Below are 24,558 nucleotides of genomic sequence, written 5' to 3'. Positions count from 1 at the left end.
ACAACAAATCACTATCAAGGCAAATTAGCAACAAACTTATGTAAAATGATGACAAGTGGAACCCATTACTGCGCCACTGTACCTAAGCTGTATCTAAGCTGTACTTAAGCTTAAAAATATAGACCACACTACTAATTTGACCACGGCACTTTGAATTACCTAAACCACATGAAATTACCTCAGCATATGAAATGTGTTGTTCAAATAAAGCTGCTGTGATGAGTTCTTCCATCTTGATTCCACCTCATGTTATAGCTGAGATGCATGATCTTCTTTACTATCACAACAAAATGAAGAAGATAATAATATATGTACTTACACCATCATGTCCACTAGTAGTGAAATGGATTAGACAAGAGAAAGAGATATGGCAGGAGAGACTGGCAGTGGCATTCACCCTGAAAAGATCTGCTGATTTGTCCTATTTAACATTATATTAATGATGTTATTCCATAGATCAACATTAATAAGGCCACATATAACTTCTGAGAGAGAAAGGGCTACTTCCAGTGACACTGGGATGACAAATAAAGCACAGACACAATATTTTATCATGATTGCCCAAAAGGGAAGCATCCATAAAACTTTCTTCACTTGGACTATTTGGTAAAATACTGTTATTGATGATGGAGAGCATGATAAAAGTCATATTTAAGTTAACTTACAGTGTGTGCATGCCTTCAACACAATGCCGAGATGCAGCCACCAGATGGCCTCAGTGACACTGAATGCAGCTGAATAACATCCATCACAGTCATAAAAGTGATAAAAGTTCATCCTTAAAAAATAAATTATTAAATTTATGGACACATGGAAGTCTACAATACATATCTGAAGTACCGTATCAAGGCTTGCAGACTGCTCTGTAGAAAGCCCCAAAACAACTTATTAGTTTTGAGCATTGCTGTTTACAAAAGAATGAATCAGAACAGTTTTTAATGAGCTCTAAATTGTGCTATTTGTGCATGTGAATATCTAGGAAGGTAGATTTAGCACATAGTGTCACTCTCATAGCGACACACAAGAGAACTCGCTGTCCAGATACATTTCCCAAACAGGCAAGAGCAGCACCTGCAGTTACATCTAGGTTCACTAGGAAACTGAAATATCTGCAGGTGTGTACGGGCACTGAGCAACATCAGTGCAGGAAGTGGTTTTGCAAAGTCTGACAGAATTTACACCAACAGGAAGTGTAGCAATGCTTAGACAGGAAACTGAACCTAACAGTCAACAGTGCACACACCCACAGGTATCCAATAACTGATTGATACTATCATCACTGCAATGATGTATTGCTTAACTGTGTTAGCCATCATCTAAATCACAGCCATGTGCACTATTTGCATGCATTATTAATGAATTACAAGTACAGATATAGATATAGACCACTGCTACCATGATAATGTGGTAATGGGGGCATCTTGAGAAGGTTGGTCTGGAGAACAAAGGCACAAGCCTGAATTTGACTCTTCACACAGGACAGGACAGGACAGCTGTTGACTTCACTGATAAGTCTCTGTCATTACAGTAAATATAACTGGTAGTGTAAATCTAGATACTCATATTTTGATTTTTGCTTCATAATTACACAACAGCTCTAAATTCTACTCCAAAATGCCAGGCAGTTGATGCTGTTATGCTATAGTAACATAGGATGTGTTAATTAAACTTTATTAATTAGACAAGAAAAAGAGAGGAGTGAGGATATGAATTGGAGTAGCCTGTCTTTGAGACTCCATCGAAGAGATGAGAAAAAGTAAGCGTTTGATGGGTAACCACATCTTCTAATGCTTTGAAAGTTGCTAAATTGCCAGTGAACTCACAAACAGCCCTCCCATGATCTTAGGGAGGAGCTGATAGGCACGGATGGGAGATGACATTGATGCTTAAATTATGGGGTACACTTTGTAAAAATCATCTGTGTAGATTCTTTGCATGAGTTTTCCAGGCAAATACATCTTTTTTTTTTTTTTTTTTCTTGTAAATCAAGAAATCCTCAGCCACATGGAAGAACAACAGTAAGACTGATGTATTTGGAGGTACCCTTTATAAAAAGCAGAAGGGGAAGTGCAGAACAGAAGTATGAAGTGAAAATGTAAGAAGAAAAGAGTGGACAAAACGGTGAGACTTCGGAAAATAGGTGAAGTTGCCAGTGTTGGTGTATGAGGAAGCAACCAACCATCAAGTGAGAGGAATAGACAGTATTAGGTGCTACAGCAGATCAACCACAGACAAAGCAGCTAGTCCCATATTGCTGCCGGATGACATTTTGTGACACAGGAAATGAGAGAGTCAAGGCAGAATCAGCAACGGCACAGACGACATAGAGCCATCCAAAAAACAAAAAACAAACAGTGTTGCATCAGCCAGGGAAAACAGGACAGGTGAGGTCTTCTATGAAGGTGCTGTCTGTCCCGGAACATTTGTAAAGTTTATTTTTGTCTGACGCATCCTTAAAAAAGGTGAGCATCTTTAGTTACACATCCAAAGATCTGAAATGGGCACTGAGGAAAACGCCTCAGAGCCTGCAGCTGAACATCCACCAAAGGAAATGGACCAAACAGAGAAGGAAAAGGAATCTCCAGTGGAGCAGCCTCAGGGCCAACCATCTGAGAACACGGATGCCCTCAACACATACAAGTGGCACACTGGGTCCAAGGGAAAACTCGATGAGGTGAAAGGAGAAGGAGAACCAGAAGGAGAAGGGGGAACAGCTTCAGCAACATCCACAATGGATAAGGCTCAGAAGCATTCCAGCACCAAATGGAGCAAGATGCAAAACTGGCGCAAGGCCCTGAGCGAAGACCCAGGAGACAAGTCTTCATCCACAGGGAAAGGCGGAGAAGCACCAAAGTCAGACAAGGGCAGCGGAACTCGAAAGAACCCGTTCAGAAGAGCCTTGTCTGAGCCTCCTGGGTCGCTGTTTTCAGCCCTGTCCCCTTCCTCCAGCTCAGCCACGCCAGCCCAGGCAGCTGCACCCTCTGGCCCCGCTGAGGCCTCAGGGACCTCCACCCCAGACTCTGCACAAAGAGGTGGTGGAGGGCACTCTTCAGAAAGTACCTGAAGACAGTTTCCCAGAAGCTGAAAAGGCCCAAGCTGCAGAGTCGGAACAGCACCCCAATACTGCTACAAGGTGAGGCATCACAAAGTTTATTTATGTGAATTCATGCCCTGTATTACACTTTTTGCCACTGATTGTCTAGTCTCTTAAGATGAGTTCTCCATCGCTAGTTGCATTTGGATTTGCATTTGCAGTTTTGGGCTATAATGTGAGGCGCTTTCAGAAATTTGCCATGCCACATTGTCATAACTGACTTAAGTAGACTCTCTCTAATCGGGGACAATACACCCCAACATGTTATGCTTGACCAAAGCAGAGTAATAATGCATGTGCCCATTTTTGAAATGCATGCAACACGTTTTTTCCCAGCCAGCAAAATGGTGACCCCATGTGGTTCATGGTATTTTTTATTTATTATTTTTATTTATTTATTTATTTATTTTGTAAGGGACCATTAAGTCACACCATGGGCATGGGTTATGATTCATTTTTTAGCAGTAAATTACAGCAACATATTACAGTATTTTTAAAAATGTAATGCTATACTGGACACTTCTGCAAACAAACAAACAAACAAATAAAATAGAAGCATACAATCTTAGATAAAAGGAAAAAAAAAACTGTAAGCATAAAGCACAATGCCATATCATATAATGCTTGTCATGTATAAAATACAGCCTGATACAAAATGTCGATAGAAGTGTAGATCAAGAAAAAAACTACAGTAACGCCACAGGATGTGCGTACTTTGTGCTGGTGTGTCATGGGGGGAAAAGAGGAAGATAGTATCAGAGCAAGAACTCCGGTAGCTCGAGAAATGGGAGTGGCCAAGTGCTGCATGAGATAAGTGCCATCATGCTATAATTACCAAAAATGAAAAACAAACGTTGGTTGGCATGTGCCTGTAATTGTGTCCCTGCAAGACACACAATTTACGTCATAATAGGGGCTGTTCCGTAAAGTCAGAAATAAATACATTTTCTTTTTGAAGAACAGTATACATTAGTTTAATATGTAACAATATAATGAGTTTATTATGTATGTGTGTTTGTGTGTGTGTGTGTGTGTTTCCCTTGTAGAAGTGGGTGAGGATGAGCCTGTATCAGTTCTACCCACTAAGCTACCCAGGTTACAATGGGTCCCACCCCAGGAAGTCCCCTTGTGGGACATTAGTAATTGTGTGCTTGAAGATGGACAAATCCTCATCTCCCCAGAGGAAGAGGTATCAACACAAAGTTCTTTCACTCACCTCCTCCCCATCACCACCAACATCATCATCATCATAAATCTTGTTATTACACAGCAAAAGCAAAAACTACATTTACCAGTAAAATTATACCCACCCAGTCCACACTATCATTAAAGTCTAAAGTCATCAAAAAGCGGAAAGCACTGTTTAAAGTGTTGCGAGTTATGATTGTGTTTTGGCGGAGTAATGAAATGTGTGTGTCTGTATTTCTCTCAGCCCGTTATGTGGACCCGCAACCGTGTCAGCAGCTGCCTGTCCAACCTCAGCATGCAGAACCTTGCGGATCTCGACACAGGTCAGTATCTTTACACACCTACCTGAGTTAAGCAAAATGATAATTTAATTCATTTCAAATTTTAAACCCTATTTAAAAATAAATAAATAAATAAATAAATAAAAACAGACATTAGGGCGAGTGTGAGCAACATCACATCTACTGACAGGACGTCAGCAGTAAGCATGATTCTGAAGTCAGGCACAGAGGAAATAGCTGCGTGCAGAATGACTGTCAAATTGCTTCCTCTATGTTTTTGAGTGAGATAGCATCGCGCCTGGGTGTTCCACTCAACCAATTGTTCGGGGTGAGAGAGAAGTTAGACTTGGTATCTGTCTCACTCACCGTTTGGCTCCGGCGTATTGCTCGACAAGCTCTCAGGCTGCACTGAGGTTGGGACTGGTGCTATATTGGTTTCAGTTGACTGCAACTGAAACACCAGCATCCATTTCATAAAGAGAGGAAGACAATGATAAAGGGACTGCTCTACAGCTGCATGAGATCTAAATAAGCAGATTTCCAAACACCTCTGGACTAAATGATGGGATTTAGACGCTGGATTGTATGTGGTGGGGCTTTGGGTAAGCAAAGGGGGGCGACAATCTGGGCATATCATAATGTAAATTACTCTGTCTAAATATTTGACTCTATCTGACTCTACTTTATATTTTGACTCTAAATACATATTTACTTATATATTTACTTCTACCTATACCTTACAAATGATAGGATAACAGAATGATATTCTGATAACTGAAATCAGAATAAATCATCGATAATATGTGTGTTTGTGTTTTTAATACTCTAGATTAGAACATCAGTGTTTTCAAGTGAAGTATCTGCATTTCGTAAAGCTTACTCGGAAGGCAGCAGTACCAGATAAAAACCACATTCTGTGATCTCAATGACAAGGATATTCAAGATCGACTGATGACTCATTATATTCCACTGCTGGTCTCAGTAAACTAATAGGGAGGGATAACATTTATCGATAAACATAGGTGGATGGACTGTGTTATTAATACTATAGCTTTGTCTAGTCTTTTGGAGGGGGTTGGTCTGGGGTTTTTCACTGGAAATGGAGAAAGAAGTATTGGTTTTGGGGTTTACCCTGGAACATTCTGAGAGTGAAGTAACAAGAATGCCACTGCATAAAAAAAATGCGGAAAGAGGTCTCAGCTGAGGAGATTTACACTGAAGAAAATGCTGATAACAATAATAATAAGAATACTATTAATAACAATAATAGGGTGGATCAATGGCATGGGCTATTAGGGGAGACATATATAAAAACTGAAAAAGTGTTCTTTTCCCTCTGATACTTAGAATGTAGCCCCGACCACATGGGCCCGGCCGGTGGGTCTCGACTAAAAAACCAAGATGGTGGCGTAAGAGTGAGTATTAAACACTCCGGACATCAGAAACTTTGTCATGCTAGCCCTGCATTTCCCAATGATACGGCACTTAATTACACTAAGCTTCACTTCAAGACACTAGTCTTCCCCTCTCTGTTCCATCTTCACCCTCAGGCTCTGATAAAGCGCCGTCTCGAGGGCAAGTCGAAGAGGAGCAGCACCACCCAGTTGAACCGCATTGGGCTAAACAAAGGAAGCAGGTACAGTTCTCTGTTAAGGCACATATATTTTTTTTAACTTCTTAAAGAGTAACTAAACCAGTGAGTGGTGACATTACCTTCGCCCAAAAACCAGGCACCCTGCTTTTCACCATTAGAAGTCTGGACGCAGAGGTTTGAGTTTGGTGTCTAGCTACTCTTTAAGTTGTGAATCATGATGATGAATCATGATATTACACCACCTTTATCTTCATCAGTTCAGTTTTCACTTGCCCACATCTTCTTCCTCCTCTGTCTTTTTTCCAGGCATTACAGTTCCCGGGAGTCTGTGTCCATTCCAGTCAGTGCAGTGGGAAGTCTAGATCTGAGTGCAGACACCAGCACTGTTATTAGGCCAGTCCACAGCTCTATTCTGGGCGAGAAATATTGCTTTGAGGTACACTTGACCTTCGACTGTCGATTCTGGTGTAAAACTCATGTTCGGTTATGGAACATGATTTTGGCAACCTCCACTACTGCAAAGGCAAAGTTTATTACAGCAGTCCCTTTGTTTTCCATTTACTTCCCTAGGTGATAAACTCTGAGAATAACCACTGCTTTGGCTGCACTTCAGCCGCTGAGCGTGATCGCTGGATTGAAGACCTGAGGCGGGCTGCACAGCCCAATAAGGTGAGCGGCGTTGTGCATGAAAAGCATCTAATACAATCTACCATCTAGTACGTAAGGAACCATGTACGTTAACAGACTGAAAAGCCAACGTTTGGAACTGAGAGGCTTAACACACAAACAGTGAATTGATGCTTGCTTCTTCAATTTACACTATGATGTCTTAATGTGTCCCTATTCATAGGATAACATTGAACGCACAGAAAACTGTCTCAGTCTGTGGGTGAATGAAGCCAAGGATCTGCCACCCAAACGGCGTTATTATTGTGAAGTACACCTGGACGGGACCCTGTTCGCCCGCACCAGCAGCCGAGCCGTTGGCAAGTCTTCCCACCGCTCTAGCCTGGCAGGGGACAGCTCTACCGGGGCCTCAGGAGGCCTGGGGGGCAGTGGTGGTATGACCGGAGGTTGCCAGTTATTCTGGGGTGAATTCTTTGAGCTAGACAACCTGCCCTCTGTCTCTCAAATCACCCTGCACCTTTTCCGAGATGAGGACCCCAAGAAAAAACGCCACTCCCGGGATGAGTCCAGCCTGCACCCCCTGGGCAGTGTGGCCATACCTTTGGCTGAGATCCGTGGAAGGACCTATCAGGAGAAGTGGCATCCCATTATTCCATACAAGGCCTCAAGCACAGGGGGAAACAAGGAACTGCTGGGGCCTCAGGCTTCACTCCGCATCAAGGCCCGTTTCCAGAATCTGCAGGTGCTGCCTATGGAGAAATACAAAGAGTTTGCAGAGTTTGTGACGGTGGATTATGTGGAAATGTGCCTGAACCTGGAGCCACTTCTGAATGTGAAGGAGAAGGAAGAGCTGGCAGGAGCACTGGTTCATGTGCTGCAGAGTATCGGCAAAGCCAAGGTGAATAATGAGGCTCATTGAACCCTTCATATTACTGACCTAGTTACTTGATGATCAATCTTAAAATACCTGTCACACATATGTTATGATAAGCAGTACTGTATTATTGATCATTCAAACACCAAATGCAATGTAGCAACACTCACAACAAAAAGTAATAACCAAGCATAATTTCTTAATGTTTGTTCATGCCTCAGGAGTTCCTCGTTGCTTTGGGCAACGCAGAAGTAGACCGTCTTGGAGAGAAGGAGGCTCTGATCTTCAGAGAGAACACAGTGGCCACCAAAGCCATAGATGAGTACATGAAGTTGGTTGGCCAGAAGTACCTAATTGACACAATTGGTAAGGAAGCCAACTGTCTAATGTGGTTTTATGTACACATTTTCTTCTCCTTGCAACTAATATACTTTTACTTACTCCAGTAACTCTAGTTCGTCTGTTTTTTGGGGGGACGTTGGCTGGTCCTTAGTTTTTATAACCTAGTGTTTTCTTGCAAACTGCAGGAGACTTCATCACCCGTCTGTATGCCTCAGTGGAGAGCTGTGAAGTTGACCCTCGTAAATGCTCTCCTTCTGAGCTGTCAAACAACCAGAAGAACCTGAGGGAAAGTTGTGAGGAAGTGGTGCAGAAGATTATTGAGATGCATGGGTGAGATAAGAGAACTCCTCATATTAAAGACAATTATATATTATACAAAAGAGCAAACTATTGAGCTGTTGTTTGAAATCTCTCCTGCCTTCAGATCCTTCCCGGAAGAGTTAAACAGGATCTTCTCCAGCTGGGTGGAGCTGTGTGAAGACCAGGGCAGGCCGGAGATTGGCCATCGTCTCATCTCCGCTTCCCTCTTCCTTCGCTTTTTATGTCCTGCTATCCTCAGCCCATCTCTGTTTGGTTTGATACAGCCTTACCCGGAGCCAACCACCCTGCGTACCCTTACCCTGACTGCCAAAGTCATCCAGAATCTGGCCAACTTCACCCTGTGAGAGGCTTTGTATCTGTGTAGCAAATTAACCAAGCAGTGATCCATTTGAATGTGTGAATTTTTACATGAACAAAACATCTGACAGGATCTGCATAAATGACCACCTAGAAAAAATACATTCTGTGTATTACAGAAATTAAACGTCTGTGCAGTTTACCTGAAGTGCTTTAAAAAATGAAATCTTTTTCCATTTCAGGTTTGGAGATAAAGAGGAGTACATGCTCTTTATGAACGACTTCTTGCAGCAGCACTGGGATGGAATGAGGAGCTTTCTGCAATCAGTGTCCAACCCAGACCCTGAGGTGCCCATGACCTCCTTTGATGGTTATGTAGACCTGCCTCTGCGCTTGGCTGTGCTGCATGGCCTGTTGGTAGACATCATTTGCCAGAAGGATCAGGTATGAGTGAAAAAAAAAAACAAAACATGAAATGACCAGTTTGGTTAGGAGTCAACAGGTTGGTAAACCACCTGCTCTCACGTGCAGCCTGTCTCTTGCTTAGGACACGGTGGACAAGCTGCATCCTCTGCCTTTCATTCTGAACCAGATAACAGAGTCACTGGGTCCCGAAGCCACACGGATCACAGTTAGCAGGTAGCTTGAAGGCATTTCTTGTGTGATTTGCCAGCTGATATGTTCTCCTCAATGATATAAATTGTTTTTCTTGATCATCAAACTTTTTAGTATTACAAGTGACTAAAGAAACCTCTTTTTCTGCAGCCAAATGGGACAAAGCAAGCCAATATATGTCCCTCCAAGAGACTTGGGAAAGTACAGTCCTCTCCAGTCATCACTCCAGCAGCTTCCTGTGGACTCAAAAGGCCTACGAGATGGGTATGATAGCTGATACATTTGTGTGTATTTGAAGGCTGAAAAGACTGGTATTTTTACACTGAAGTCACCCATTAAAGGAAACGTTCCACTGAAACTAGGGTTGCAAATGATCAACATAATATCATAATTGCAATATGGGTAAGTTCAATATCCAAATTGAGAAAAAAAAAAAAAAAAAAAAAAAAAAAAAAAAAAAAAAAACACATTATGGTTTAGTGCAGATCCCAGTTAAAATTAAAACCATGACGCAAACTCCCACTAAAATGAAAAAACATTATATCTGTATTATATTATGATATATATCATTGTTATATTTCATATATGTAATCACGATATTAATTTTAACCACATCACCACAGACCTATATTAATCAAATTCTTTGAGGGCTGCTAGCTCCATTAGGCAAAAGCAGCCTGAACACCTTTTTCATGGTTGGGAGATCTTTGGATGTGTGTGTGTGTGTGTGTGTGTGTATTTATGCATATGTGCATACATGCTGAAGCATTAGAATTGACCATGATTTGATGCATGACACTTAAATAAACAATAAATTTATTATTCAATTATCCTTTGCATTCGTTTGAAAGGGATGGTAGGACCAGGAGGAGCATGAGGGAGAGGAAGCCAGTCACCAGAACTCAGAGTGCTCCACACAGGCGGCCCGGCCACATCAAGCACACTCTGAAGAGACAGACCAGCACTGAGAATCTGCAATCAGACGACCATGAACAAGAGATGGAGACCAACCAACTCAACATCTCACTACCACAGCCTGTGAGTCCAAAAACGAAAGGGTTGGCCGAGCATTGCCATCCTGGCTGCTGCAAGCTGCATGAGAAGTTAAATGAATGGATTCATAAAGACCAATTTCAATCTTGTTTCAGAGTGACAAGAGCGTCAAACATCCTTCTGCACCAGTTCCATGGATCATACACAGCGGGGAGCCAAACGAGATGAAGACAGAGGATGAACAGCTTAACTTGCTGGACAAGGTAAGCCATATTTTCTTGCAGCTATACTGACAAAGGTGGTGTAATGCTCTTTGGAGTGAATGCTTTAATTACCGAATTAAACACCCTTACAATCTCATTTTGGAATTCACACACCAGCATGCTCAAGAGCTGTCGGAGCTTCGCCTGGGGGTCGAGCAGGTGACGGAGCGAGAACTGGAGATGGCGAAGCGGCTGGAGGACTTCATCAACCAGAGCCAAGACCAGAATGCAATGCTGCAGGCAGAAGTCATTGAACTGAGGAACCTGCTGGCTGTGCGGGAAGAACAGCTCGCCAGTGCCACCTTCAGGTAAAACTGTGGAACCAATGATACATGGGGAAGTAATAAAGGGCCTCATCCTGCTGCCAAGGAAAATAAATATGCAACCTCTCATTTCTGCATGTACTTTGTGCCTTTAATGCACATGTGTCTTAAACTGTGTATCACACAACTTGTGATATTCCATAATTTTTCCACTGAGTTAAACTGGTATAATATATGCATCTCTTCTGTGTGTGTTTCTCATAGGTTGGGTGTGATTGAAGAGGAGAGAGAGGAGGATGAGAGAAAGCTGAGCGTTGCCATTGCAGCAGCTGAGCGAATGAACACATTGGTAAGAGAGAGAAAGAGATGTCTACCAAATCAAACAAAGAAGTCACTGGTTTTATTTAAAAAAAAAAAAAAAAAATGACATATCCACAAAATGAAAAGTGACACTCTCTTGGAACATGATTAATTATTGTTTTTGTTAAATCCTTTATAAAGGAAAATTTCACCCCAAATTGAAAAACTTGGTTGGACCACCAAACACGACAGTTTGGCTCCTGTTGCAGATCTATGCCCTCTCCAATGATATTAAAGTAACCAAAGCTGTAATTTTCCAGCTCCACATTAAAGAAGCATAATGTGGCTATTAAATTGCTTGAGTATTGTGTAGCCGCACAGAACTACAAACAGGATCCAAAAATCCAATATTCATTTTAGCCACTGACAATGCTGTAGCTCAGAGTTCAGTTTGCAAAAACAGAAAAATCCCATCCCAGAAAAAAAGCAAAATTAAATAAATGAATAAAAATAACTCACTATTGCATGCAGCAAATGTGTCACATAACATACTTAATGAATCTTGAAGTCCAAAATTGTACCTCAAAAAGCTATGTCAGCTGTGCATTAGCCTAGTGGCACGATTTTTTCAAAAATCAATATTCTATAACATACATGATGTTGTTCATCATCTGTTTTCAGGAGGAGCAGTTTGCAGACATGATAAAGAACCTCAACCAGCTCAGTGAGGCCTACAGCAGCAGCCAAAACAGCACACAGCATCCTGGGAAGCCGCAAATCAACAGCAACTGAATTCAAACACAAGAGCCTGTGGAGTTGTAGTATCATCCCAGCAGTTTAGTTTAAGAATGACATGCAGTGTTCATATACAAACCTTGGCGTAAGATCACTATTATGACTTCCTAAAGGAGATGTGAGTTTATTTCATGGACATTGCCTGACTGGTGTGAGTGAGGTGAACAGAAACCATATAACGGTGTGCGATTTTTCTGTGGTTCTGCGTGTATTTTAATTACAGTCACATTTAACCTATGAACCTTTCTGAAGAATAAAAAGAACTCATGACATCGACTGTGTTTTCTCTGTGCTCTGCAGTTTTTCATCAACTGTGCGAGGAGTAGCCCTACCGCTCTCCTGTAAGGGAAGTTGTCATTAAATTGGGAGACGTGTGCAGAGAGAGAGAGAGAGAGAGAGAGAGAGAGAGAGAGAGAGAGAGAGAGAGAGAGAGAGAGAGTGTGTGTGTGTGTGAGTGAGTGAGTGAGTGAGTGAGTGAGTGAGTGAGAGAGAGAGAGAGAGAGAGAGAGAGAGAGAGAGAGAGAGTTGTCAGTAGTCAGGTGTGGCTGCACTAGACGAGCTGTTTCCTTGCCTGTAGCTCTTTTCACAGGCACACAGCTGCAGTAAATTAAATATTTGACACATCATACCAGTCTCGTCGGTGTGTCGTCGAGTTGAACTGTCTACTTTCAAACGAAGACAAAAGGTAGGCCACTGTCCGAAATATCATTTATTTATTTATTTTTTCAAATGTAGGCTACATTCAACTTCAATTTTCATTTAAATTGCACTAACAAAGTTATATGTTAAGAAGTATGCGCTTTCGTGTGGCAATTACATTGTCGCGTTAAGCTACCTAGCCCGTGACAAGCTGTTTTCAAAACTTGTCCAAAAAGAAGCGGTTATGGATGCTTTTCATACGGGATTTTGCTTACTAGTCTGTTTGGCAGACGGGAAATTGGTAATAAACGACAAGCTAAAGAGGTAACAGTTTACAATTACAAAAGAAATGTTGTTTTAAACAAGGCGAGGCGCTTGCTCGGTCTAGTTTCGTTTTCCCGAACTTGCCTGTGAGTTAAGTTTCGTTTCTCGTCTCGCAGCGTCTGGTCAGTGAGTCCCTGCCGCTCTCAGCATGGCCGCGTCGGATATGGACGAGCTGTCTCTCCTCACCCTGGAGGAAGAGTTGACCTGCAGCATCTGCCTGTGCCCGTTTGAAACCCCGGTGACGACCCCCTGTGGACACAACTTCTGCCAGAACTGCCTCTTCGCCACCTGGACAGACAGTTTCTGCTGCCCCCAGTGCCGGACCCACTTCGCCACCAAACCCGAGCTGAAGAAGAACACGGTCCTCAGCGCCGTGGTGGAGACCTTCAAGCTCAGGTCCAGCAGGAATGAACCGCTCGACCTGTACCAAGAGGAAGTCCAAGTCGAAAAAGAAGCCGCTGTTATCTGTGATATGTGCATGAAAGCCGAGGCGTCCAAGACCTGCCTCACCTGCCTGGCGTCCTACTGCGAGGAGCACCTGATGCCTCACCGGGAAAACCCAAATTTCCGTCTCCACCAGCTGACGGAGCCGCTCGGCGACCTGTCGGAGCGGATGTGCCCCGACCACCACAAGCTGATGGACTTCTTCTGCGTCCAGCACGAGCGTGTTATCTGCAGCTTCTGCCTCCAGCAAGTCCACAAAGGTTGCTCCTTCAAGACCCCCGACGAGCAAAAAGCCTTTAAAGAGGTTTGTGCGTGCGCTTTAGCATTAACGTGGAGCTTGGTGTCTCATGAAACAAGAGCTAAAAGCACAGCAGGCTGTCTCTGCTAGCCTCAAAAAGCAATAAATCAATTAGATGATGATGATGATGATGATGGTGATGATCATCGTTAATTATTACATTTGAATAAGCTAAGCTGTTAACTAACCCAGCGTTGAGTATGCCACACCAAATAGGCGAGGTTTGTTTAAATAAAGTAATAAATAAAACAGTCAAATCAGATACCTCATCCATACTTCAGTGCATTCACGATTGATTCCACATGCCCAGGGGAAATGAGGTCATTGTAGGCCAAAAGTATAGGATTCAGTGGAGGGAATTAATAAATAGGCCTATAACCACAGAACTTATAGAACTTAGTATGAAAGAAGCACTAAAAATAGAAGTAAGTGACTTAGGGACAGTCTCAGCAGAGACTGTAAATGCATGAAGACTAGAGAGGAACATTTGTGAAAGAGAGCCACCCTTTAATCTCAGAGAGTGATGTGTTATTTATTTAGCAAGTCACAATGTCAGTCAAAATAAATCTCACTTGTCTGCTCAGGTTTATCAGGTGTAACCACACTCCTCTCCTTCCAGTGCATTCACACAGGCCTTGCTTTCGTTTACCTGGTAAAGTGGGAGGAACTAATAAATTCAGCCAGCTGGCAGAGCCTGTCCAGGCCCTGGATTATCCTACTGCACTTGAGACTCATTGTGATTGGTTTAGTGGAGATATCATATCACAAAACTCATGTTTAGTGATGTACACTATATTACCAAAAGTATTCGCTCACCTGCCTTTACTCATACTATGAACTGAAGTGCCATCCCATTCCTAACCCATAGAGTTCCATATGATGTCGGTCCACCTTTTGCAGCTATTACAGCTTCAACTCTTCTGGGAAGACTGTCCACAAGGTTGAGGAGAGTGTTTATAGGAATTTTTGACCATTCTTCCAAAAGCGCATTGGTGAGGTCACACACTGATGTTGGTCGAGAAGGCCTGGCTCTCAGTCTCCGCTCTAATTCATCCCAAAGGTGTTCTATCGGGTTCAGGTCAGGACTCTGTGCAGGCCAGTCAAGTTCATCCACACCAGACTCTGTCATCCATGTCTTTATGGACCTTGCTTTGTGCACTGGTGCACAGTCATGTTGGAAGAGGAAGGGGCCCGCTCCAAACTGTTCCCAGGTTGGGAGCATGGAATTGTCCAAAATGTTTTGGTATCCTGAAGTATTCAAAGTTCCTTTCACTGGAACTAAGGGGCCAAGCCCAGCTCCTGAAAAACAACCCCACACCATAATTCCTCCTCCACCAAATTTCACAGTCGGCACAGTGCAGTCTGAAATGTACCGTTCTCCTTGCAACCTCCAAACCCAGACTCGTCCATCAGATTGCCAGATGGAAAAGCGTGATTCATCACTCCAGAGAACACGTCTCCACTGCTCTAGAGGCCAGTGGCGGCGTGCTTTACACCATTGCATCCGATGCTTTGCATTGCACTTGGTGATGTGTGGCTTGGCTGCAGCTGCTCGGCCATGGAAACCCATTCCATGAAGCTCTCTGCGTACTGTACTTGGGCTAATCTGAAGGTCACATGAAGTTTGTAGCTCTGTAGCAATTGACTGTGCAGAAAGTCGGCGACCTCTTTGCACTATGCGCTTCAGCATCCGCTGACCCCTCTCCGTCACTTTACGTGGCCTACCACTTCGTGGCTGAGTTGCTGTTGTTCCCAAACGCTTCCATTTTGTTATAATAGGGCTGACAGTTGACTGTGGAATATTTAGGAGCGAGGAAATTTCACGACTGGATTTGTTGCACAGGTGGCATCCTATGACAGTTCCACGCTGGAATTCACTGAGCTCCTGAGAGCGGCCCATTCTTTCACAAATGTCTTGTTTCACAGTCTGCATGCCTGAGTGCTTGATTTTATACACCTGTGGCCAGGCCAAGTGATTAGGACACCTGATTCTGATCATTTGAATGGGTGAGCGAATACTTTTGGTAATATAGTGTATCTACTCCTTATTGCTAATCTACTGTTGAGCGCTTTGTCATCAAAAGCCTCTTGGTGAATAAGTTCTGCCTGTTGACATTTTGTTGGTTCTGTAAACTCGATAAAAGAGAAGCCATGTGAACAAATGGAGGTCCGCTTAACAGTCATCCTGAAGTTAGGAGGGTTTATTTAAAGTCACCATTAAATGAAATCACTTCCACTTCCTGTAAGACAGAGTATCTTTAATAGTGACATCATCCTGCACTAGGGACTGTAAATTAAAATGTCCACCAATAAAACCATCATAAATATTTAAAGATCCACCTATCCCTTCAAATAAAATTGTGTCTCTGTCCCAAACTGATATTCTGTGGGTTTGCACTTGTGACTGATCCTTCCCTGCATAGTGTCCGCCCAAACATCCTGTTTCAACTGGAAATACATAAAATCAAGAAAGTAAGAGTCCATAGGGTCTTTAAGATTTTGGTACTCTGTAATACACTTTTCCTATCTTAAGTTAGGATAGGCATGTTGACTCAGGAACTGTTAATTTGTAATGACTACTTTTCTAAATCAGGTCCTAAAACTAATTACCATTGTTAACAAACCGCTAAAGAGAGGATCCGCAAGTTAGGAAGGTTCTGCAATATAGGCCCAGCTGCTCTGGTGATGGACCCGCTGGAAAGTGAACTACTGTCACAAGACCAAGTAGTCTGAGCTAAGCACAAAGTGCTCTTACTAACACTCCAATTTTGCTTTGTGAGACAGGCTCCTGAAGTGGACCATAATGGACCTCTTTGAATTGAGTAACTGAATTGATAATGTATTTGTGTTTGTAGACTGAACTGAGAAACAAGCTGAGTTTGCTGGATGGGAAGATTGAGAAGACCAAGACCGTCCTAGCTCAAATGAGGACCATGCAGGACAAACTAAAGGTAATTCTCACCATGTTTTGCAGAGTGACATTCCCTGTATCAAGCATGTAAACTGTTAATGAGAGGAATGATAGTCCAAACATAGTCCACAGCCTGAAATTCAACAAGCTTCATTAAGGAGAATAAAGGAGCAATATCTATTCCCATGCAATCCATTATGTGTAGGTTACCAAAGAGAATGTATTGGAAATGTGTCTGTCTGCCTATTATCTGCCTCTGTGTATGCCTGCTGCTGCTCTAACTATCGATTGTCTGCTGGTTCTCAACAAGGAGTCGGCAGCCAGCAAGAAGAAAGCTCTGGCGGCTGAGTATCAGCAGATGCGGGAAATGTTGGATCGTGATGAGAGCGCCGCCCTGAGTGCAGTGGACCATGAGCAAGAGAGCGGACAGACCAAACTCAGGACTTTCCTCAAGAAGTTCACTGAAAACACTGACAAGATGAGCCAAGCCAAAGATGATGTTAACAATACGCTGAGTCAGTCCCATACCCTGTCTTTCCTACAGGTGAGATGACCTTTTAAAGTGGACATAGATCTAAAAAGTCTTACTGACAGAATAATTTTGGGTAGTTTGGACTATACTTGTGCAAAATATGAGGAACATCTTCTATTTTTTTAACACATACTGACCAGGTGAATCAAAATTTGTTTGCAAACTGGACATAAGAAATCATGACTTAAAGAAAGGTTAGTGACAGGCGTTAAGTTTTAAAACAACTGGGACATAGACTGAGAGAAAGCTGTGCCAATATTTTCTAGGAATGGGGTATTTCTGTTTTTAATAAATTGGTTTTGTATGATAATATCACATGTATTTTATTTTATTTATTTATTGATCCTTTATTTAGCCAGGAAGGTCCCATTGAGATACAAGATCTCTTTCTTCAGGGAGTTCTTGAAGTTGGAGGAATGTCTCAGCTAAAACATTTCTCTTCCTTGTTTCGCAAAGGCTTCGGTTGTCTTGCCCCCAGTTGTAATCCACGACCCTTACGCCCCTCGGGTTACCATGGATTCCAAGACAGTGTCAGCAATACAGGCCTTTGCTGCTGTCATGAAGGAGCATCTGACAGAAATCCTCAAACAACCCACTGAGGCCAGGCTGCAGATGCTCAAACCAGGTGAATGTGCAGGTTTGTCTTTTAAAGGGAGATTTAACCATTTAAGATTTGTTATGAAAGCATGGTGAAGCCAATGAGTTCTGTTTTTTCTTACCAGCACTTAACTTTGGCATTGCTGCAGCTGGTGAGTTGGTGTCATGTTTGAGAAAAACTTGAGATCAGAAATGCAACCTAATCAGTCATTTTTAAAGAGAGTCAACACTAGCAGGACGCCTTGATTGCAATGCTGTAACACAGTTGAGATTTTCAGAATGCTATGTGTGCTTAAATGCTGCTGACTCACTCTTTAAAAAACAAACCAAAAAAAAACTCAAATTGGTGGTAAATTTTGTGGTAGTGGGGTTTGCCCATTTGAAAGCTTGTGCATTGAAAAGCTGTTGTAATGTGAGTATTTGGTCTCTCACCAGCTGAAAGACCAGTTCCTGTATCAGGGTTTAGTGTCTTTCAACCTGGGGGAGCTGTTCCCCTGTTGGGTACGTTCATCTGTCTCACTGCAAGGCCTTATGATGCATGTATAACAGTTTGACAACATTATTTAACACATAACTCTGCACAAGGTAATACAACGTTTATAAAATGTCTTGCAGGAATGCCATTGCCTCCTAGCCAGCCTGGCAATCCGAAACACATCAGGTCCCAGAGTCCAGGCGCACCACTCAAGGCAGGGCAGAAGAAGAAACCTCAGAGTAAGAAAATGTTCATTATCATGCTTACATGCATATAATATGAAGTTATTTTCCTTACTCTGATTATGAAAATATCACTAAGCCATTCTGTTTGTATGAGAGAGAAATGTACCAGAAATTATCCCATTTTTGTGCAGTCCTTTGACACTACTGATTAAATATGTCAAGGATCATTTGTCCTGCAGTCTTAAAGCCCCATCAGCTATTTCCCTCCTGTTGTAAACTGGAGTCAAATTGTTCCCATGCAACTGCTGGGTAACTCAAAGTTAGTCAGTGGGGAGACTAAAGAGGCACTGCTGACATGTTCATACACTTTGTTTTGTCATCTGCCACCAACTTCTTCAGTAAAAACAAACAAACAAAAACAAGCCCTGCCAAAGAGCACTTTAAAAAAATGGTCTGACATTGCAATTTGTGATTTGCTGGCTTATTTAAAAAAAAAAAAAAAAAAAAGTTGTTGATGTCACAGGGTATTATTCTGAGAAGTTGAACTTGTTTGAACCACAAAAAACAAACAAAAGACAACCTTTTTTAATATCTAGTTTGTGAGTGTTTAACAGCTGCCTCCTCTCGGATTCCATACCATAAAATGGGTAGTTGAGAAAAATAACACTGCCTTATGGTCATTTTAATTTGGTTTCGATTTTTTTCTTTTCAGTTGTCATATTAAAAATGTTGCTGGTGCTCAAGGTTGACAAAGCCTGCTTTAACCTTTACCATCAGGGTGGTGGCCTAGTGGACAAATGGAGCTGTGTGTTTACCCTGGAAGTTGTCCAGGTGCTGTGGCAGTGTTGGTTTGATTCGCGCCCAGGCAACGCTGTCTCACCACGCTGCTCACTTTTCTGCCTGTTTATTGCAGTGTCTTTTCCAAGTAATGAAACACTGCATGGTGCACTGCGTGTAGGAGAATGTATGGAGAGTGATTTTTGTCGTTACCACCTAGGAGTGAGAACCCAAGGATTCAGTGTAGCGTTATGTCTCTTCCTCCCTGACAAAAGAAACGCTAATAATGAGGGAGTAGCAGGGTGTTCAGATCACACTAAGAAAAGACTGAAGATATCAGAAAAGAGCAGGCATTGAAGTTAGTCCTTCCTTGTTTGACAGGTGTTATTTTCTGTAAAGAAACAGTTGCACAAATAGGGATGTGAATATATTTTAGCATGGTATAGTCATAACTGTCTAACATAGCTCCACAAGTTTCTTGCAAATAGGTAATGTCAAAAACTGTTGCAAACCTCCAGACCCTGCCTCTGCACAGCACTAATAGATAAATAGCAGTGTAACCAGGAGTGTATTTTGCCTGTCTCCTTAAATAAAAGTAACATTTAAACTGGCATTGTCACACTCATTTTCTCCTTAGAGCACGACAACAGAAGTGAAAACAGTGACCAAACTCATCAGCATGACCGGAGACCTGACAGTATGAAATTCACTAACGTGTTGCTTTTTTTGACTGCCTCTGTGTATTTCTCAGTCTGTATTAATACACTTGCCTCTTAGATTCTCTGATTTTTATTATTTTTAAGATTATTAAGATTCTTATAGCATGGTGTGGTCTCTGCCTTGCTAACACCTTTCCAGTTGATATTTTTTCCCTTCTTCCTTTATCAGTGGATACCTTTTGCTGGAACTCTGCTTCTTCTTAAAATGATTGTTTTCCTTGCAGTTGTCCTCTGCAAAACATCAAACACTTCTTACAAATTTTCACTTGACTCCTACTAAACTAATGTTTTAATGTGTTTTCCTTTAGAACAAACCAAAAAGCCTCCCAATGCTCCAAAAGGGAATGCTCCAAGTATGAAAGCAGCCCGTTCGATGGACAACCTGCAAGATCTAACTAAGAAAGACAAATCCAAAGGCCAACCTCCTGAACGGGAACCCAAAGTCAAACCAGGTAGATAAAGTCCACATCTCAACAATAAACAGATAACAAACCATAGATGTCAGTTCTCAAAGTATCAAGCAAAGGGAGACAACAATTCTATATTTCTCAGTGCTAATGTTGTTGTGGTGATAGAGCAAATTGAGTTTGATGAGCTCTCTCAACTCAATAGAATTAAACATGTGGACAAATTAAGTAAATCATGAATTATGGCAACAGGAGTATCTGCACCAGCAGAATTTCCTGAAGCATCAAGGCTGTGTGACATTGGTGAAAAAGTTTATGAAAAACTGTAAAATCATAAAATCCATAGCAATACAGTTAACATGCAGACTCCTGCTTTCATGCAGTTTGGTAATCAGTGAATGTTTTTCATCTTCCTCTTCTGATCTAGAAACTTCCGATGTACTTCCAGACATTACCTCTGCTGCAAAAAGAAATGATCTTCTAAAATGTAAGATTATGATCCTGCCAAGTATATCATATTATAAAGGAGGCAGCTGCTCTCAGTTACCCGGGGGTAACTTTCTTCTGTCCCATACAGATGGGAGCGTGCTGACCCTGGACCCAAAGACAGCCCACAAACGCATCATACTGAGCGAGGACTTGACCACAGCCTCGGTGTCAGACGAGCCTACAAACTACCATGACTGCCCCTCGCGTTTCTCGGTCTGCTCCCAGGTGCTGACCTCCAAGGGATTCTCTAGAGGGCGCCATTACTGGGAGGTCAAAATGAGCTGCAACAACTTCATTGGCATAGGCTTAGCTTACAACAGCATCGACCGCAAAGGTCCCGCCAGCCGTCTGGGCCGCAATGCCCAGTCCTGGTGTGTCGAGTGGTTTAATGTCAAGCTGTCGGCCTGGCATGCCAGCAGCGAGACAGTGCTATTGAACCCCAATTCGAAGCGCGTAGGTGTGCTTTTGGATTGCGAGGAGGGAACAGCTACGTTCTATAATGTGGCGGATAGGGCATATCCCTTCCACACTTTTGTGTTTCCCTTTTCTGAAACCGTGTATCCAGCCTTCTGGATCTTTTCCAGTGGCTCGTCCATTACTTTGTGCAAGCTGCAGGCGTGAGGTGGGTGTAAGGGCACATTAAATGCTCTATACTCACCTATGAAGTTTTGTCATCATTGTTCGCATGACTTTGCTGCAATGATAGTCATGGATATGTATCATTTTGATCGTATCTGAATTATTATTCAATTCAGTAAAGATTTCATAAGATTCAAGATTTCATAAGATTCAAGAGAGCTGTAACTGTTGTTGGAAATTATGATAACACATAATTTTCCACAGATGTTCTTCGGAATTTGAACTCCACATGCATCTTGTAGTTTGAGCTGCCTGGCTGTAATTGCTGGTGATATTGCTCAATTATATAGAGGATTACACTTTCTACTGCAGTATAGAAAGTTAAACTGACAGTGTGACTAAGAACTCTGTTGAGTCATTTGCCCAGCTATAAGTTTTTGAATATTGTTGTACAACAGGAACTTGTTATTCTTTTATAGTTTCTCAGTCCTTTTAGCTTACCAGGCAGCTCATATGCTTTAGTAAGCTAAAAATGACATTAGAGGGCACGCTGGATAACCTGTCACATGACAGCCAGGTTGTCAGTTGAATAGGCGTTTTTTTTTTTTTTTTTTGGTTTTTGTCCTTGCCACTTAAATGAATAATCATCAAAAGAGTGATTCCAATTTAAGAAATCCACCATAAGATATCCAAAGTTACAACTCTGAATCTCAAAAAAACGGAATAAAAATAGCCTGTGGCCATAGTATCGTTTACTCATTAGTTGATGCCGGTGTTTGTATCTGAACATCACTGTATACACAACACATTCTGCACATGCACTGTACAGCATGTATGTGCTAATGTGTTTACGGTCTCAGCTGTACAGATCAGCTATCGTGCATGGCAGGTCTAACAGCTCTTAATGTGTCTTGATAGACACATTCAAATCAGGCACTTCTTTTCTGACGTATGTCAGGATGAAGTGTGTCCGAACATCAAGTCTGTATCTGACAGACAACTTGTTAACAGAATTTTGGAGTGTGGATATTGAGCTTACTTCCTTCACAGCTATTAGCCTTGACTGCTTTGGCTGATGAAAGTAAAATGGTGGGTTTCTCTTAAGGGTGGTTGGATAGTGATTCCAATTTTCCAGTGGCTCGTCCATTACTTTGTGGGTTTCTCTTAAGGGTGGTTGGATATATAGCCTATATGGATATAATGTTAAAGGGCAAGTTATCTGTTGTGTGATAACAGACTTTATCCATGCCTTTTATCTGGGATCGCTGTAGGACACCAGTGACCTAAGATACGGCAGCTCATTTCCTGACTTGGTTCTTGAGTCCATCAGGTCTTCAACTGTATGGTCAGTGAGCATAGGCCTGTTTTATGTTTACCATAAAGAAATTCAAGCTATATCTCACACTTACTAGAAGCAGTAATGTTAAGACACTTGCTTCATGAAAAAGTCTTGGAAAGGAAAGCTGCATATGGTCAGTCCTGCGACAGCTGTACGAGCTACTCAGTACATTCAGAGTAGGCTAAATTCTGTTGCACGTCTTCTACACAAAATAATTATAATACAATTATACATCTATGCTACAATCATCACTTTAACATCCCATCAAGCATTGCATGTCCTGTGTAGATCCCCATCTTCCTTTAAGGTGCTGGTCATAGGAGGAAAAAATCTGTGTTTCTAAATAACAGCAAACAAAAGGGGATAATGCTCTTGGTTATGATTGGTTGCCGTTGTGATTGAATCAGTGACCTGTTGGTCATGGAAGGGACTGTTTTTATTCAGCATCCCTGTCAGCCAAGTTTAGGCACGGACCCTTCCTTTCATAAACTAGGTCACATGCTAGTACCGGAAGGCACATCAGTCTAAATAGGGTTATATCCTGCAATGTGTATGCCGGCGTTTGAGCCGGTTTGCCGTTATCTGTTGCAGGATTTTGGCTTGGCATCGATAGTTATGAAACTATTGAAAGCTTTCCCATGCTGTGGTCAGTGTCAAAGTCTTTGGTACTTGTTTGCTCTCAGTACCAAGACTGAATTACATGATTGTGGCTACAGTTGTTGGTAAAAAAAATCAGCGGCACTGATATTTTTGCATGTAATGCTTCACTTTATTGTGATACTCAGCAGCTTTTCCTCCAGGTGGCTGGATATCATTCCGCTGTTTGTCCTTATGTGTATCCAGCACTGACACTTTGCTTTTTCTTCACATTGTTTTCTAATCTTATTTTGAATTCTACTCAGTATCATGAAACTTTAGCAGCAGAGGTTTATTCCTCCCTGGATAATGTGCGTTGTGTGTGAATTTGAAGTCAAACCAACTTTTGCATTAGGAACCAGTGTTCTGTTTGTAATTTGTATTTGTGCAACAAATGTGTTATGAAGCGATAACGCAATTATGCCATATATGGTGGCTTGATTCTTATTTGATTCCTTCAGTCTTAGGAGCATTTTGTCCTTCTCAGGTTACACGATGAAGGTGGTGAACACACAAACAAACAGTCTATGTGTGTGTATATGGTGTGTGTTGGAGGGTTCTGGATGACAATGAAAACAAGACACATGTATGTGTATTTATATGAAAATATTTATGGGAATGTTTTCAAATTCAAAAGATCATTGCGTCATTACATTCAGTTCAATCAAAATCAGCTTTGATCATCTGTAGCACGTTCATCAGATGTTCTTTGTTACTGTACCTAATTTTTGAGTGATTGTGACCAATAAATGCTTCTTTTCTTTGCCTTTCCATTTGTTCTTTTAACTTTTCATTTGTATTTGGCAAAAGCCACAGAGGGTTACCTCTTTTGACCATTTGGTAGTCAAAAAGGAACTTAATTGTTCTCCTACATCCTAAAAAGCCCTCTCTGAGCCACTCTTTAAAAATGAAGTTTTTTTTGTGTACAGTGGTTTGACAGCAGAAAACAGTAAGCATTCACAAATGTCTCTTGGTTATAATGAAAACATTTTGTACACACAACACAATGAGATAGGAAATCGGCAAAAGACTAATCTTGAAGCCCAGTGCTAAATCATTTTAAAGTCTGTTAGGAGGAATAGCAATACAGTATCATATGGCTGCTGCCTCCTACAGATACACTGTTGTGACCTAAGATTTGGACACCGTAAACGACTTAACAACTACTGATTTGGGAAGATTCAAAACAATCAGTAACACCACAGTCTCACTGCCATGATTCCCCACGCAGAGAGAAAAAACCTGCCAGCAAATCCAATGACATGCCAGGAAATTCAGTAAAACACGACAACATTGCGGAAAGTAATGTCAAAGGTCAAAAAGGTGTCTTTGAACACAAAACACATTCATCAAACACACG

At 41.9% G+C, this 24,558-nt stretch overlaps 2 protein-coding genes across 5 annotated transcripts; both read left to right on the top strand.

Moving 5' to 3' along the window:
* The first annotated feature begins 3,017 nt into the window (after positions 1–3,017).
* Positions 3,018–12,130, top strand: rasal3 (RAS protein activator like 3). 2 transcript variants are annotated; one of them, XM_030063397.1, is made up of 19 exons: positions 3,018–3,133; positions 4,141–4,283; positions 4,527–4,605; positions 5,911–5,978; positions 6,114–6,199; positions 6,464–6,593; positions 6,728–6,826; positions 7,008–7,682; positions 7,880–8,024; positions 8,186–8,330; positions 8,425–8,661; positions 8,861–9,062; positions 9,166–9,257; positions 9,384–9,497; positions 10,085–10,271; positions 10,382–10,489; positions 10,607–10,797; positions 11,017–11,101; positions 11,734–12,130. In XM_030063397.1, the coding sequence occupies exons 3-19, from the start codon at positions 4,533–4,535 to the stop codon at positions 11,842–11,844; spliced, it is 2,748 nt and encodes a 915-aa protein (XP_029919257.1). In that variant the 5' UTR covers positions 3,018–3,133; positions 4,141–4,283; positions 4,527–4,532; the 3' UTR covers positions 11,845–12,130. The 2 variants fall into 2 exon arrangements, with proteins under 2 accessions (XP_029919257.1, XP_029919248.1); XM_030063388.1 differs by lacking the exons at positions 3,018–3,133; positions 4,141–4,283; positions 4,527–4,605 and adding an exon at positions 4,944–5,165 and having other exon boundaries at positions 11,734–12,129.
* A 250-nt stretch (positions 12,131–12,380) lies between these two features.
* trim25 (tripartite motif containing 25) lies at positions 12,381–23,969 on the top strand. 3 transcript variants are annotated; one of them, XM_030048855.1, is made up of 12 exons: positions 12,381–12,532; positions 12,927–13,558; positions 16,408–16,503; positions 16,774–17,007; positions 17,452–17,620; positions 17,718–17,744; positions 18,028–18,093; positions 18,208–18,306; positions 19,667–19,726; positions 20,057–20,200; positions 20,583–20,642; positions 20,733–23,969. In XM_030048855.1, exons 2-12 carry the CDS (start codon positions 12,959–12,961, stop codon positions 21,263–21,265), a joined length of 2,088 nt encoding a protein of 695 aa, XP_029904715.1. In that variant the 5' UTR covers positions 12,381–12,532; positions 12,927–12,958; the 3' UTR covers positions 21,266–23,969. The 3 variants fall into 3 exon arrangements, with proteins under 3 accessions (XP_029904715.1, XP_029904725.1, XP_029904733.1); XM_030048865.1 differs by lacking the exon at positions 19,667–19,726; XM_030048873.1 differs by lacking the exons at positions 17,718–17,744; positions 18,028–18,093; positions 19,667–19,726.
* Positions 23,970–24,558: the final 589 nt, after the last annotated feature.

This window comes from Myripristis murdjan, chromosome 1 (genome assembly GCF_902150065.1).
Source record: "Myripristis murdjan chromosome 1, fMyrMur1.1, whole genome shotgun sequence".
Classification (NCBI taxonomy): domain Eukaryota; kingdom Metazoa; phylum Chordata; class Actinopteri; order Holocentriformes; family Holocentridae; genus Myripristis; species Myripristis murdjan.
Note: the sequence above shows the minus strand (reverse complement) of the source record. Positions and strands in the feature narration are given on the sequence as shown.